The sequence below is a fragment of the Apodemus sylvaticus genome, chromosome 3 (assembly GCF_947179515.1).
Source record: "Apodemus sylvaticus chromosome 3, mApoSyl1.1, whole genome shotgun sequence".
NCBI classification, from domain to species: Eukaryota; Metazoa; Chordata; class Mammalia; order Rodentia; family Muridae; genus Apodemus; species Apodemus sylvaticus.
Window position 1 is genome coordinate 163,012,035 of NC_067474.1, and position 15,557 is coordinate 163,027,591.

The following is a 15,557-nucleotide window of genomic DNA, read 5'->3' on the forward strand; positions in this document are numbered from 1 at the left end:
TAGGGCCCTGAGTTTTATTAGCACACTACTCATAGCACTCTCTCCCCCCTGTTCTGGAATTCCCACTTTCAATATCTCAGGAGACAGAAGGGACAACCAAGGAGAGACAGCTCAGCCACCTCCATCTTGGCCACTTCCAGATCTCAGGTGCTTCTCCTCAGGGGAGATTGATGGCACTGGTAGAATTCTGTCGCCTTCTGGGTAGTCAGTCCACAGGGCTTCTAGTGGGAGGCTCAGAGCCGGGCAACCTGAGGCTCTGACCACATAGGCGTTGGGACCCGTGTTGGCAAGGCCTGGAAGGAGAATAGTGAGGTCTTGGGGAGCTACTAGGGGACAGATGAATAGTTACTTAGATATTGTGAGGTTCCTCGGGGATAGGACTGAGGGACTCCTTCCTGGCTAGACTGGAGTAGGTGGCAAGGACCATCAAAGGTGCAGGGACACCATGTCAGAGCCTGGGCTCTCCCCATCCTGATAGGATGTGTCCCACCCGGACACTTTCCCACCACAGGTTGGGTCACACCTTAGACCCTACCTGACAGGATAGGCTTGTGTCGGAGAGATGTTGGCAATGCGCTGTTCCATAGGACATGGAAGACCAGAGGTCCAGGCTCTTGGGGACAGAGGCTTTCTCTGATTTTGGAGGTAGGATGTCCCAGCCCAGCAGACAGTGCTGTGGAAAGCCAATGTTAAAGGTACCTGTCATACACAAACGATGGCAAAGCCCCCTGAACAGCCACAATCCCCTCCCTGGGGCGAAAGCGGTATCGACCCACTGGTTCATTCTCGGTCCCCCCAACTCAGTCCATGTTGACCTGGCATCTGCAACCCTCCCAAGATGGAGGAGAAGATGGGGATATTACTGGAATTCTTTCCACGCTGGACTTGGCCTTGAACACCTAAGTTCCATGACTTCACTAAGCCACCCACAAGACCCCAATGCTGAGGATGGTCCCTTTATTCCCTCTTTAGAGTTGAGCCAAAGGGTCTTTCTCCTCCTCTCTTCTCCCAATTGCAGCTGCTTTGTCCTCCATCAGACTTAAGCAGTACACCCCATGACTCCCATCCTGACTAGGATATGAGATGCATAATGGAAACATAAAGGTCTGGGTTCAAAGCCATCTCTGCCACCAGCCCTCCTCTGCTTCCGTGGCTTGTGTTGGGATGAGGTAAGACAGTGACTGTGGGGCTCTGGGGAACGGCCGCTACGCATGTGGCACCCAAGGGCTCAGTGACTGGGTCCCATGTAGATCCCCATCTTAGATGCCACGTAGGGGATATATACCACAGCTGCCCAGGGACTGAGAACTTCACCAGCTAAAACCTACTAGCATTCAATACCCAAGGAGCAAGCTCTCTTCCTAAGGCTAGGTCGGGACCCTGGCCCCAGCTGCCTCTAAGGGCAGGGAGCTTACCCGAGGCAGAGCTAGAGTGTCGGATGCATCAAAGCTCTTCCTTCTATGAATTCGATACCGGTGCGGAGGGCCCATGATGGAGAGAGGGATGCTCACCCTGCGTAAGAGGGCACAGCACCCAAATCAGCAAGGGTCACCTTCTGCACCTTACGTAGTTGCAACTGTCCACGGGGACCCCACCCCCCTCAGGAATCCCAAAGTTAGGGACAGTCACCTGACTTGCACTGGCTCCACCAGAGTTTCAGGGCCCTTCTCATCCCGGGGTGTCCCACACACAAGGCAAGGGGCACCCGGATCCACAGGCTCAGGAAACAGCCGGCGGTTGATCCGGTAACAGTACACACCTGTGAGGCCCACGACACGCCACAGTTCCCTCTAAGCAGGGGGATTTGTTTCCAGAGCCGAGGCCTGTCCTGTCCCTAGTCACACAAGCCACGCCACCCACTGAGGAGCCCCTTTTGTCCCCAGCATCTGTCCTCCAAAGTCTTGGTTCCACATGTACGTTCGGGGAGAAATGTCCTCCCGGGGACAGCTTCTGGAGAGAGGTGGGTTATAAAGGGCAGAACCAAAGCCCGTCAAAGCCCTAGGCCAGGACGCATCCCACAATGCTTAGACACCAGGCTGCCCTCCGTGAGACTGAAGCTCAGAGTGACCTGGTGGAAGTGTACACTCACACTCGTGGTCCTTCTCCACACCATTGCTCTCATGCAGGTCTGGGAACACAGCTCTGGAGATGGGGAGAGAAGATAGGATGAGCGATGGAGTCCCCCAACCACACTGGACAGGTCCCAATCCACGCACACACACACACCCTGCTTACTCGGGAGAGTTGCAAACACAATCCTCTTTGTTATCTTCTCGAAACCTCTGCAGCACAGAGAAGAAGGCCTCGGGTTCACTCGTGACCGGAGAGCTATTGTCCAGGGTCCCTGGGGTGGGCAAAGCAGCAGTGGGTGAGTTGAAGCCCCTCAGACTCTACACCCTCTGTTAGTGCCAGCTCTGTTTGTGTCCCAGCCTGCCTTGCTGTAGTCAGCTGTCCACAGACAGCATCCCACAGAGCCCTTAACGGGACCATACGCTTCTTACATTTATTTTAGATACAGTAACTACGTAACTGAACTGGGTCTGCCTCTCGAGTGCTGAGACTAAGGGCCATGTCTCCATGCTTACTTCTGTTTTAGAGACAAGGTCCCATGTATCCCAGGTTGGCCTCCAACTCAGCACTTTTGACTCCACTTCCCAGTGCAGAGACAATATGCAGGAACCTGGCTTACTTATTAGCTGGAGAAAGAGTAAGAGGCTAGACAAGGTTCCCGCTCTGAGGAAGCCACATTCTAAAGAGGTGAAAGGAGTCAGTCACCAAGGAGTTCTGTGACACAATACTGAACAGGGACACATGCTGGGAGGCTGGAGGCCAGAGCCAGGTGCCTGCACGCCACGGGGTGAACACTCCACGAGTGGTCTGAGATGGTGACCAGAGCAGAGATCTAGACCACAGGGATAATTCAAAAGGATACCCCAGTAGGTGAAGATGTGAAAGCCCCGAACAGTCAGGAGCTCGGTGTGTGGGGAACAGTCAGGCTGAGACCGTGGCCAGGGCACAGTGCAGAGTGAGGGCGGAGAGATGGAGCCCAGAGTCTGAGAGGATTCAGGGACAAGGTCAGACACGTTTCAACAGGATTCCTCTTTGAGGCTGAGAGGTGAAGGGGGGCAGGGACAGCACGAGAGAAGTTGTAAATTCTAGAAAGGTCCTAAGGACGTTCTAGAGAATATACCAGCCATCAGTGCATGGGAAATGTAAAACGGGGGCAAAGCCAAGGCTCAGCCGCAGGCAGAGCTTGACTTACGAGGTTCATGAGGCTGACGTTTACAGAGATAGGAAGAGGGGCTACACTGAGGATGGGGGCAGAAACCAGGGCCTTGGTTATGGATGTGAGATGAAGACACTCTTCAAAATTTCCCTTTTATTTTATATATTTTGGTGACCAAATTTTTTTAAGTGGGTTGAAAGACTTATAATCCCAGCAGTTGGGAGGCAGACTCTTGGGGTTCTCTGTGTTTTCAAGGAAGGCTATTCTGCATAGGGAGTTTCGGGACACTCAAAAAAAAAAGTTGCTAAGAAGAGACTCAGGTAGGGCCAGAGTGATCGCACATGCCTTTGGTCCCAGCACTCGGGAGGCAGAGGCAGAAGGTGGATCTCTAAGTTCTAGGGCAGCCTGGTGTACGGATCAAGATCTAGGACAGCCAGGAATATACAGAGACCCAGTGTATACAAACAAACAGGAAAAGAACCCTGGCTGCTTTGCCAAGGATTCAGCTCCCAGCACCCACCCTGCGGCTCACAAGGCCCCCCCCATCTCCCTGTAACTCCAATTCCAGCCTCTCCCACCCCCTGTGGCCTCCACAGCCACCAGGTATATGTGTGATGAATGGACATACGGACCGGCAAAGTCACACATAAATGAACGGTTAAAATTAAGGTCAAAAGCTAAAGTGCCCTGATTTCTGCTGCATGTGTTTTAATGCTCCACTTCTGGAAACAAAACAGAAGAGGCTAGAGAGGCAACAGGAGCCCCTGAGGAGCCAGCGGGGCAGAAGAGTTTGAGATGCTTCCACTCGTTGTCGACCAGGGGCCTGGCTTCTACAAATGCTCAAGTCTAGGCCGGCAGTCTTGATTCACTACTTCATTCATTCATTCCCCTTCATTTGTGTCCAGGCTAAGGGTTAGTCCAACCCCAGCCCTCCCTCACCTGAACCCCACCCGCCACCTATAACCCCGCCCCTCACCTGCAATCCAATCATAGCCTAGGGAGGGTCTAGGGTGCCAGGTGCTCTCAGGCATTGCAGACCCCTGGGAGGTCACTTTGCACTGCGGAAGCAGACAAAGGTAGATCAGCAGGTTTGGCCCAGAGGTCCCATTCCGGGGGGACACCGTGCCGTGTCATGACACCAGCTTGGTGCCAGCCTCTGCTGGGGAACTCAGAAATGGGAAGGTCAGTTTGGACCCACTTTGGGTGTGGCTTTGGGCAAGCCTGGGGTCCAGGCATACCTTTCTATCTGCACAATAAGCCTTACCTCTTTCTTCACAAAGTGCTAAAAACTAATAGCAAAGATAACCTCACACTGGACCTTCTAGAAGCCTCACCCCACACACACCCACACCCACGAGGGACACTTTTCTAGGGGCAACCTGTCAGAAAGGGAAACTGAGGCTCCCCATGATTTTCAGAAGCTACTTAGTTACCTTAGATGGCTCGCTTAGTCGTGACAGGATGGACCGTGGGACCTGTGTCTTGTCGGGTCCCAGGCCTTTTGGTCCTCCCAAAGACACCGGCCGCTTCAGGCCTTGGGTGGCTGGCAAGGGTACTGAAGGGGGCTGTAGTCCTTCCTGGGGCTCCTGGTGTAGGCAGGTGGCAGGTGGGAGACAGTCCATCCTGGAGCTGACCTTCCCGTAACAGGCCACATCAAATGTGTCACCTCGATGACTGCCCAGTGGGTCCCACGTGTGTCTTTTGTCCTGTGAGCTGGGGGCGACTGAGGAAGCAGAAGAAGTCCCTTGGGACAGTGGCATCTCTAAGTTGTTGCCGCTACAAACCACGTTTGACTGTAAGAAACATTGCAGGTTACCAAGGCAGCAGCCTGGCCAGTGCCCTGTCTCTCTGACCTGCTGTGGACCCGTAGGTCTTTACCCTGCTGTGGCTTCGTGGTAACCCAGCCCCGTCCCTTCCTCCAAAGGCCTCAGTCTGCACCATCCATGAAATGGGTGCATCGGGAAAGGTTGACCCAGGAGGCTTGTACATAGTCACTGGGGATAGGTTGTCTTTTCCTCACCACGCGGGCATTACCAAGGTGGCCACCTACCTCGGAGGCTGCTCTGGCCACTGACCGACACATGGCCTCGTGCCCAGCCCAGAGCTGCTTCAGGAGCTCCAGGCTAAGGAGCCGAAGCTGAACGGGGTCTTTAGTCTCTGCCATATTGGGCACGTGGGCTTCTCACAGCAACGTCGCTGTCCCCGGGCTGCAGTATACCCACAGGAGGTGCTAAGCCTAGGTGTCAAGACAGCAGTGACAAAAAATGAGGGAGGAACCAGGCCGCGGTGGCACACGCCTTTGATCCCAGCACTCAGGAGGTAGAGGCAGGAGGATTTCTGAGTTCGAGGTCAGGCTGGTCTAGAGAGTGAGTTCCAGGACAGCCAGGACTACACAGAGAAACCCTGTCTCGAAAAAACCAAAAAGAAAGAAATGAGGGAGGACCCCTGCCACACAGGCCTAGATTCCAAACATCACTGGGACGCCCCTTCACTCTGCAGCCTCACCCTGTTTACTTAATCTCTCTGGGCCTCTTGCCCTCACACCCTGTCACTGGGGCAACACAGTCTAAGGCCATGCTAAACCCACGCTGTAGCACCTGACTAATGTCCATTACCCCGGAGCCAGCCAGCTGTGCTTCCTTGCCGGCCAAGAGACTTAAGACTCCCACTGGCCTTCCCTGCGGAATCCGATTCCTGGGGCCTGTGAGATGTCTCAGTTAGTAAAGGCTGCTTGCTGCCAAGCTCGAGGATCTGAGTTCAAGACCCAAGGCCTACACACAGCAGAGAGAACTGACTCCCACCAACTGTCTTATCTTCATACACGTGTCATGGCAGGCACTTGCCTATACCCACACGCATATAAAAATTTGTTTTTTAAAGAAAAATGTAATATGGTGTGACTTTGTTTATTTATTATATATGTATACTGTAGCTGTCTTCAGACACCAGAAAAGGGTGTCAGATTTCATTACAGATGGTTGTGAGTCACCATGTGATTGCTGGGATTTGAACTCAGGGCCTTCGGAAGAGCAGTCAGTGCTCTTAACCGCTGAGCCGTCTCTCCAGCCCCAGGGAAACTTCCTTTTGCTTCTGGAAGAGATGTCTGCAGTATAAAGAAGTATTTCCCACTTCTCTTACAACCCCAGGCCAGACTCCTCCAGCAGGATCAGACCCCCTGTCTGGTCGCAGCCCTGCCACCCCGCTCGCCCCTGGGGCCTTGGGTATCGGTGCAGGAAGGGGGCGAGCAGAGAAGACCCCAGCATCTCACTCACGCGCACTCAGGCAGGGTGCACACCGGGCCTAGGCGCTTGCCCCTTCTCTACCGGTCTAGCGGGACGCAGGCACATCTCCCTGGTCTCAAGATCAGTGGCTGCCCTGGATGAATGGACGCTCTCCACCCGGAAGCCCAGATTCCCAGCAACCCTGGATCCGCCTCCAGCAGGAGCGGACCCTCCAGTGGATGTCCTAATTGGCTAATGCTGGGGCGGCGCCGTCCTGATCGGCCAATTGACGGGGCCAGGACGCCTTACGCTTGTTTCCTCGCATCCGGAAGCGGCAGTTTCAATTGGGAGGGAGCGGGGGTCGGGACCTCACTGCTGATTGGTTAACTGATAATGCTAATTCTACCAGTTCAAATTTTACGGACTGGCTCCGTTCGAGGAGGACAGCTTCCGGTTGGTCAGTGTGGTCTGGTTACGCAATTTCCATCCCTGAAGCCGCTACTGGCGGTGGGTAGGTGGGGCTAGAGATTGCGGCAAACTTTTTTATTTTATTTATTTTAAAGGCTCGCTTCAAACTAGGCTTCCTCCCGGTTGGGGCTGGCGTGTGGATCTACAGATGTGTCGAATTAGCCCAGCTTTCTAGAACACTTCAAGTCTTCGTGAAGTTCCTATTTTGTGCCGGAGACACCGGGAGGCAAAGATTTAAAAGGGTGGGGAGAGAGAAAGCGAACTCAGTGGGAAAATTTACAATATAGAGACCAAAAAAAATCTGCTCCTGTACGATACAAGCCAAAATTTAATGTAGTCCAGGCTGGCCTCAGACTCGCCGTGTCCTGAGTATCCTCTAGAACTAAGTCTGCAGCCTCTCCCTCCCCTAGTGCTGGAATTTCAGACGTGTTCCGGCACGCCCAGTTTGTATGGTGCTGAGAATTGAGCCCAGAGCTCTAGGCTGAGAAATGTTTTCCCTTAGCTGTTCACAGGGGCATCTTATCTTGTTCTTAATACCCTTGGCTGTTAGCCGCTCGCCCTTTTCTGGGTCTTGGAGGCAAAGCTGCCAGTTGGGGATGGGGGAGGGTAGCTCCCGCAGCAGGAATCGAGTGCCCAAGCATTTAAATCAATACAATTCGATGGGTGTGGTTGTGCACACTTTTAATCCTAGCACTCGGTAGGCAAGGATCAGGCATCTTTGTAAACTCAAGGCCTGTAGTGAGCTCCAGGAAAGCCAGGGCTACGCAGTGAAATGCTGTCTCAAAAACACAAACTGATAAGTTATTCCTCCACCAGTGAAATAAGCCAACTCAAACCAGATAAGCATATATTAAAGGCAGGTTTATTGAATTCACTGGCCCCGAGGAAGAAGGCCAGGGAATTCACCGTGTGTGGGGGTACGGGGGAGAATGGGACAATGTACAGAGAGAAGAGGGGATTAGGAAGAAAGGGGAGGGAGGGGAGAGGGAGAAACCAAAATGTCTGGATCATAGAGGGAGGAGGGAGGGAGGAAGGGAGGGGAAGGGAGAGAGATAGAGAAAAAGAACCCCCAAACGTCTGCATTATATAGGGAGGAGCCTCTGGGGGAAAGGAGGCCCAGCCCCTGGTCTGCAAAGTTCAGCGTTGGGGGCAGGGTGTGCCAGGTAGGGACTGAGGCTGTGGAACCAGGAGGCCAGGGCTGCTTTGATATGTAAATATGCACCGAGGTTCCCTCCCGGACTGAAACAACACAATACGGTTTGTCTAGTTAGCAGGCAAGGAGTCAGTAGATACAGGATACACAAAGCTCTTTAAGCATGCCCCGCCCCCCTTCCTCGGGGTTGGAAGCCGGAAGCATCAGGATCTTATCCCTCCCGGTCTTGCAGCATCTGAAAAGGTCTCATGTGGTACAGGACGGGAATGCAGAGAGGCAGGAGGATCGCGAACTTGAGGATAGCCAAAATCTATAAAAAGTCAGGTGTGCTAACACACTTTTAATCCTAGCATTCAAAGAGCAGTTGTTTGGTTACAGACCCTGGGACAAGGGTGCATATTTTAGCATACCAAAACAGACCTGGTCTCCTGGCGCTCCCGGCTTTCCAGCTCTGAGGCTTGGCTGCCCAAGAGAGGCTCTTTACTATACAACCCATACGTTTTAGTTTCTCCCGCCCTCCTCCTCCTCCTCCTCCTCCTCCTCCTCTCCCCTCTTTGCGCTTCTCCACCCACCCCCTTTCCTATGGCGACTTCCCTGACCTCCTTCCTGGGGGGGGGGGGGGGGACAGTGAACTCACCTGCCCAAGAGAAGCTTCCTAATAAACATGTGTCTATACATATTTTAATCTGGCTTGAATTGGTTCATTTCAGCGGAGAAATAACTGATCGGATCTCTGCGAGTTCAAAGCCAGCCTGAACTATTTATTATAGACAGTTTCAGGCCAGCCAGGTTTACGAAGTGAGACAGTGACTTAAAGCAAAACCAAACAAGCAAAAAATAAAATAAAACCAAACCGGTTTTTCTACCCTGTGGGGCTCAAACGCACGTATTTAGGCTTGGAGGCAAAAGTGTTCGCCTGCTGAGCTATCTCGGTAACCCCACTACTCAAAACTTTTTAAGTGTTCCAACACTTAAAACAGAAAATAACAACAGATATTACACACACACACACACACACACACAGAGGGGGTCGTAAAAAGGGAGGAAAGGTAAAGAAGAGAAAAAACCCGCTCTGGTGTGGGGTTGCCTGCAGTAACGCGTCACTGTCTGGGGGCGGGTGAGCAGAGGATTGGCGTGTGGAGCAGTATGACTGACAGGAGGAAGCCCCACCCTCAATGTGGGCGGCACCTTCCAAGTGGCGGAAAAAACAAATTGAAAGGGGAAACTGGTCTTGCCGCTGCCGCCATCATCTCCGACCACTTTGACCTTCCAACGTGGACCCCCACACCGGCAATTCCCCGGAGTGGTTTATAAATGGGAATTTGGACCCGAGGCTTGTAGGACTCAGCAGCCGGGTTCTAGAGAAACAAAAGTCTGAAGATGAATTTCCTCCGTGCGCTTGCTGGTTTCTCGACCTGGCTCTTCAAACCTGAACTTGCCGAGGACTCTCCCGATTGTGCCGAGAACGCTGTTAGCCCATGGCGTGAGCTGCTGCAGAAGATAAATGCGGCTGATCTCCTCGATTCATCCGTTTCGAGCGGTAAGGAATTCAATGACTCTGTGTACAATACTTTTGAACATTTCTGGAAGATTAGGGACTATGACGCAGTTGGCGAGCTGCTTCTGGCATCTCTGGATAAAGTAACGAAGGAAAGGGACCAATTCAGAGATGAAATTTTCCAGCTCCGAATGCATATAAATGATCTAAAGGCATCTAAGTGTGTCCTGGAGGAGACGCTTCTCTCCTACCGCCACAGGATGGAAGTTGGGGAAAAGCAGACTCAAGCCCTCATTGTGAGATTGGCTGATTTACAATCCTCGGTCACGTGTCAGCCTGCTCGTAAAGTGTCTGCGGAGAAGGTGAGGGCACTGATTGGCAAAGAATGGGATCCGGTAACCTGGGATGGAGATGTGTGGGAGGACATAGATTCTGATGGGACTGAGAAAGCAGAGCTGACCACTGTCGCCGCCTCTCCGCCCTTGTCTGAGGACAGTGGTTATGCCTTGTCTAAAGAACGCATCCAGCAGGACGAAGCTGACGTTTCTCAGAACCAGTCTTCACCATCCTTAATTACTTCTGGACCTGTCACCGGACCCAAGTCTCTGGCTGTCCAGAAACCCCACCACACAAGCCATGAACTCAATTTACTTGCTCAAGCAAATAGGCAAAAGACAGGTGAACTTCCCGGGGAATGGATTTTAAGGGTGTGGGATAATGGTGGGAGGCTCACAATACTAGATCAGACTGAATTTCTCAGTGTAGGTCCTTGGAGCCTTGACAGTGAGTTTAATGTCATAGCCCGCACTGTTGAAGAAAATGGTGTGAAGAGTTTGTTTGACTGGTTGGCTGAAGTATGGGTCCAAAGATGGCCTACTACGGGAATGCTGCAGGTGCCTGACGCCCCGGAGTGGTATTATGTTCCTAATGGAATTAAAAGGCTTAGGGAGCTTGGAATGATAGAGTGGCTTTGTGTAAAAGCTACTTGTCCACAGTGGAGGGGCCCGGAAGATGTACCCATCACTAGGGCTATGAGGATAACTTTTGTCAAGGAAACCAGAGAGGACTGGAAAAGCTTTGTATTTAGCCTTCTCTGTATACAGGACCTAACAGTGGGGGCTGCGGCTGCTCAGTTGCATGACTTAGTTGAATTACATGGAAAGCCAAAAAAGCCTGCGTACTAATGATGGTTTGACTCCCGGGGACCCCGTGGCAGTTGTGTCTCTCTCTCTACCCGTGACTATCAAAGCATCAGTTAAAGATGCTTTAAATTCAGAAGGATGCCCCACAGTGGGAACAGAGGACAGAGACACTTTCTTGCTCTTTCTTTTTCTTTTCTCTCAACATTGATTCTAGAACCCGAGGTGTGTGTGTGGGTGGGTGGGTGGGTTGCCTTCCTAGGAGGTCCCCGAAGCCCCCACAAACCCAAAAGGATTATTGCCACCGGTTGGTTGCAAATAGGAACTAGATTATAAGATCCTAATGCTGAGGACGTCACGTGCCTTGAACCTAGGACATAGAGGAATGATGCATGGACTGTGCTGGATGAAAGCCTCCTCCCTGCTGGCTGTTAGTCTTGGTGCTACAAAGTGCTATGCAGGCTACTGTGGTCCTTGGTTCCACTCAGGTATGGACTCAGCATTACAGGCAGCAGTACGGGGTTGGTCTGCTGCTGCTGCTGCTGCTCATAGTCAAAAGCTAAATTCTGTTTCCCAAGATCTGGTTGCCCATGCTCACTTACTTCAGCCTTTGTTGTAAACCTTACTCCCCAGTTTAAAACTACTGGTTAAAGAAAACTGGTGATAGCCCGTTACAGAGGGGAATAGAGAGAGGTGGGGTTTGAGTTACTGGACTGGTAGATCATAAGTCGAACAGATAATGTAAAGCTAGAAACGAGCAACATTTGGTTGTTCGGATATGCTGTGTATAGATAGATGGTCATCAAAAACCTCAGAGACCACAGAAAATGGCGGCATTTAAACATGTCTTTATTAATGTAAGGCCTTTTTGACATTGAGGCGTGTCAGCTCCTGGGGACACCCCCATTCAACTTGGAAGAGGAAGAATGAGCATTGAAGAATCTCCATTAGGAGGTGGATGCTAATGTGGCAAGCTGCCACTGGGCAAAGAAAATGCCTTATTCCCTCTGCAGGCAGGATGCTGTCCAAAATGGGCAAACTTAAATGCAGGCAAAGTCGACTGCCTAACTCTGCCAAGACAGGGTAAGCAAGTCCTTCATATGCCTTGCTTCACAGATATGCCTGTTAGATATACTGCCGGGAGATAGAAGATGGATGCTCCAACGTTGTCAAGACAATTCTGGGGGACCTGTCAGCCAGCCATGTTTCTGTCTGTTCTAGCCTTGGAAGCTGCTTGCCTATACGTCAGGCAATATTTATCCTTCTGAGGTCTCTGATGGGGTTGAAGACTTGATAGTTATAGTCTTACACTTAAGCTTAAGTTGTTTAGGATTTAAGAGATTTTTAGGTCTAAGAAAATGTTTTTAGGTTAATAATGCATATTATCATAGAAAATGATTTAGATACAAAACTCTGAATGAGCACCAAGATAGTATAGATGATAGAATACCTTATCCAAAGATTGCCAAATACAAACAAACTGGACTTTTTTAATGTAACTCTTCCCTAACCGTTTTCATAATTGTTCCTACTATATGTTGTTTATTACTGTAAGAGAAAGACTCTTTTATGTAGACAAAACGTGGAAATGTATGGGTTTGGACTGCTTATATTCAAATGCTAAATCTTGTACCCCAAGATCTGGTTGCTCCAGGATGAGTGGATCTTCATGTATACCAGCCTTTGTTGTATAAACCTTGCTCCCCAGTTTAAAACTATTGGTTTAATAAACCTGGCGACATGGGGCTGGAGAGATGGCTCAGCGGGCAAGAGCAAGGACTGCTCTTCCACTGGTCCTGAGTTCAAATCCCAGCAACCACATGGTGGCTCACAACCATCTGTAATGAGATCTGACGCCCTCTTCTGGACAGCTACAGTGTACTTATAATAAATAAATGAATGAATCTTTAAAAAAAAAAATAAATAAACCCGGTGACAGTCAATTCCTGGGGGGACTAGAGAGAGGTGACCCTCAGGGACTATGAAGCGAGAGGAAGGAATGCAGAGGAGGAGGCAGAACAAGGGGTCTCCATTTGTCATAACCTTCAACATGTGCCAGGGTGAAATACCTCCACTGGAGCAGAAATAACCTAGAAAATTTCAAACAGCAGGTATTTGGGAAGCACAGTCGTGGTAGTCGCCAGACTACCGTTAGAGGATTAGGAATTACTCCCCAGTAATTTCACAGAGCTTAATAAATAAATCCTAGTTTGAGTCGCATTCATTTGAAGCTAGACAGGGATGGGATAAGATTGATTATTTTACAGGCAGCTGTGCCTGCTTGTACAACAGTGGCATGACAGTTAATTGTGCAACCATTTTTCTATTGGATTTAAGCCCTGTCCACAGGAGAGGGACCCATATCTAACACTGTAAGCCAGCAGCAAAAAAGCTCTGTGGCTGGGAATGTTATCAATCCTAATGGGGAAGTGCTGCTGTTTTGCTACGTAGTATGATGTGCGATTCTTGATGCTGTCAGCCTTGGCGACAGGGCTTTTTCTTACAGTAGGTGTTAGTTACTGAGGAAGCTGGGTAAGTGATCCAGACGCTGATACTTCAAGTGACCCTGTCATAGTGACTCAATGCTCAGGCCTAAATGGAAGAGAACCATTCATCTCTGTCACCCCCATCCAGTGCGCAGGGAACATCGCAGAAGAGGGAGAAGATTCCTTGTGTGGTACCTTTACAAGATTTGAGCCTACTAATATTCCCTCATGGAACAGGAAGGCATATGAGTGGGTAGAAGACATCAGTGGTATAGCTTCCTATCAGTCATGTTCCTGTAAGCCTAGTTAGCCTCACTGGTCCATCAAGTTGAATCTGAGTGGAATGTCTCCTTTGGTCCATCCAAGTCCGATGCTTTCTCCTATCTGGAGTGAACAGACTTCCCAGGAAATTGCTTGCAACAGTTATTGGCTTTATCTTTAAGCATGATGTAAAGATATGTTGGATGTCAAGTTGATAGATAAGTAGTGGACCTGTGATGGTTGGAAATGGTTGTTGCCTAGACTGCATATGGGGACATCTAAGACTAGTGGGATGTCTCCTGTCATTGGGGATGTTTTCAAAGAGGACCGACATGGAAGGCCAGGCCCCCACCCTCGCCATGGGTAGCACCTTCCAGACTGCCACCTGGATGGATAAGAGGGTAAGGAAAATAGTCCCAGGAAAAGATGCTTCTGGTGCCTCGGTTGTTGCTACTACCACTGCTGCCACCTGCCACCTCCAGAGTCTTTGGCCTTTCAGGATAGATCTACTACCAACCACTCTACAAAGAGGCTTCCGGGCCTGTCAGAACTGGTTTGGATTGTTGAGCTTCCTTCTTTGATTAGGTGGCTACCAGATTCTCAGCCTCTCTAGCACATGAATGGCCACCGATGGATCATCCAGCACCGTTGTGTCGGCCAGGTAATTAATTCCCCTTTTCTAACTCATGCATACATTAGTTGGTTCTGTTCCTCTACAGAGCTCTGCCTGGTACCAATGCTCACCATGGCGCTGTGCCGCCGAGGCCTGCCAGACCATGCACCCCACATTCCCGTCCACCGGGCACCTCCAGCACTAGCTCCCATCTTCGAATGGCCTCCTCCAGAGTCGTGTATTGCCCTGGGATTCGCTAGATGCATACAGACTTAAGTCAACACATTAACAAATACATAGTCAGCCAGGCAGTGGTGCTCCACGCCTTTAATCCCAGCACTCAGGAGGCAAAAGCAGGTGAATCTCTGAGTTTGAGGCCAGACTGGTATACAGGGCTAGTTCTAGGACAGCCAGAGCTACACAGAGAAACCCTGTTTCAGGAAAAAAACAAACAAACATATAATGTCTTGAATTATGACCTGTTGGGTCAGGGCTGTGACTCAGTTGTGAAATGCCTGCTTAGCCCATTTAAAGGCCATAGGTTCCACCCCTTCTGCAGAAAGAGTCAAAGGGCATACAAAGTGACTCACTGTACCACGTGTTGCTGGGGATGGGGAAAATTGGCATTTGTGCACTGCTGGTAGGAACATAAAAATGCTATGGCTACTTCAGAAAAGGGTTGGTTGTCCTTAGTAGATAACCCAGAAATCCCAGTCTGCGCTATCTACCAAGGATTATGTATATATAAAGACCTTTATGTAGCTACTCCTATCAGCCTTTAACATGGCTACCACACACACAAACACATGCACGCACACATACACGCACCATCTAAATATATCAGATCCACTCACTAGCTTCGCAGAAAACAAAGATTGTACATTGTATAATTCCAGTTACATGGAATATTCAAGAAGGGCAAACTTGAAGAGAGATCAGTGGGTCCAGTGTCTAGGGTGGGAATGGATGTGGGGGTCACTACAGAGGGGTCTTTCTGGGGATGGAAACTCAAAACTGGATTGCTTTTGGTTGTTGTACTTTTTTTTTAATGTACTGAATTTTTATTTTGGTTTTTCAAGACGATGTTTCCCTATGTAGTTCTGGCTGGCCTTGAACTCAGAGATCCACCTAATTCTGCCCCTCTGAGCGCTGGGATTAAAGGTGGGCTCTCCTGAAACAGACCGGAACATCCCCAGGCCTTACAGAGCCCCTTCTATAGGGAAGACACACACACCATAACTGTTATACATGCATATCCTGTGTGCATGGGATGGCTATCAGTTCACGGCGAGGAAAGACAGACACACTGTAGACGAGCAGAGGTGGTGGGGAGAGAAAACCGGAATCTGAAGAACCAAGTAAGAACTTGGGCTTCTACCCTGGACGAGCTCTGGGTGCCTCGTGTGTGACACATGCTGAACCCCAAGTGCCAAGGTCATAAGAGGCAAGATGAAGTAGCTATAATGGAGGAAGGAGTCAGGGTCTCCGAGAT

General features: G+C 50.4%; 2 protein-coding genes across 2 annotated transcripts; one reads left to right on the plus strand and one right to left on the minus strand.

Moving 5' to 3' along the window:
* Miip (migration and invasion inhibitory protein) lies at positions 1 to 6,674 on the minus strand. Its single transcript, XM_052178124.1, has 10 exons — positions 6,499 to 6,674; positions 5,277 to 5,462; positions 4,660 to 5,019; positions 4,203 to 4,284; positions 2,236 to 2,344; positions 2,090 to 2,142; positions 1,630 to 1,759; positions 1,416 to 1,512; positions 536 to 673; positions 1 to 293 (listed from the first exon to the last, which is right to left on the minus strand). The coding sequence occupies exons 2-10, from the start codon at positions 5,388 to 5,390 to the stop codon at positions 234 to 236; spliced, it is 1,143 nt and encodes a 380-aa protein (XP_052034084.1). The 5' UTR covers positions 5,391 to 5,462; positions 6,499 to 6,674; the 3' UTR covers positions 1 to 233.
* Positions 6,675 to 9,244: 2,570 nt separating this feature from the next.
* On the plus strand, positions 9,245 to 12,472 carry LOC127681649 (Friend virus susceptibility protein 1). Its single transcript, XM_052178126.1, has one exon. It carries the CDS (start codon positions 9,449 to 9,451, stop codon positions 10,748 to 10,750), a length of 1,302 nt encoding a protein of 433 aa, XP_052034086.1. The 5' UTR covers positions 9,245 to 9,448; the 3' UTR covers positions 10,751 to 12,472.
* Positions 12,473 to 15,557: the final 3,085 nt, after the last annotated feature.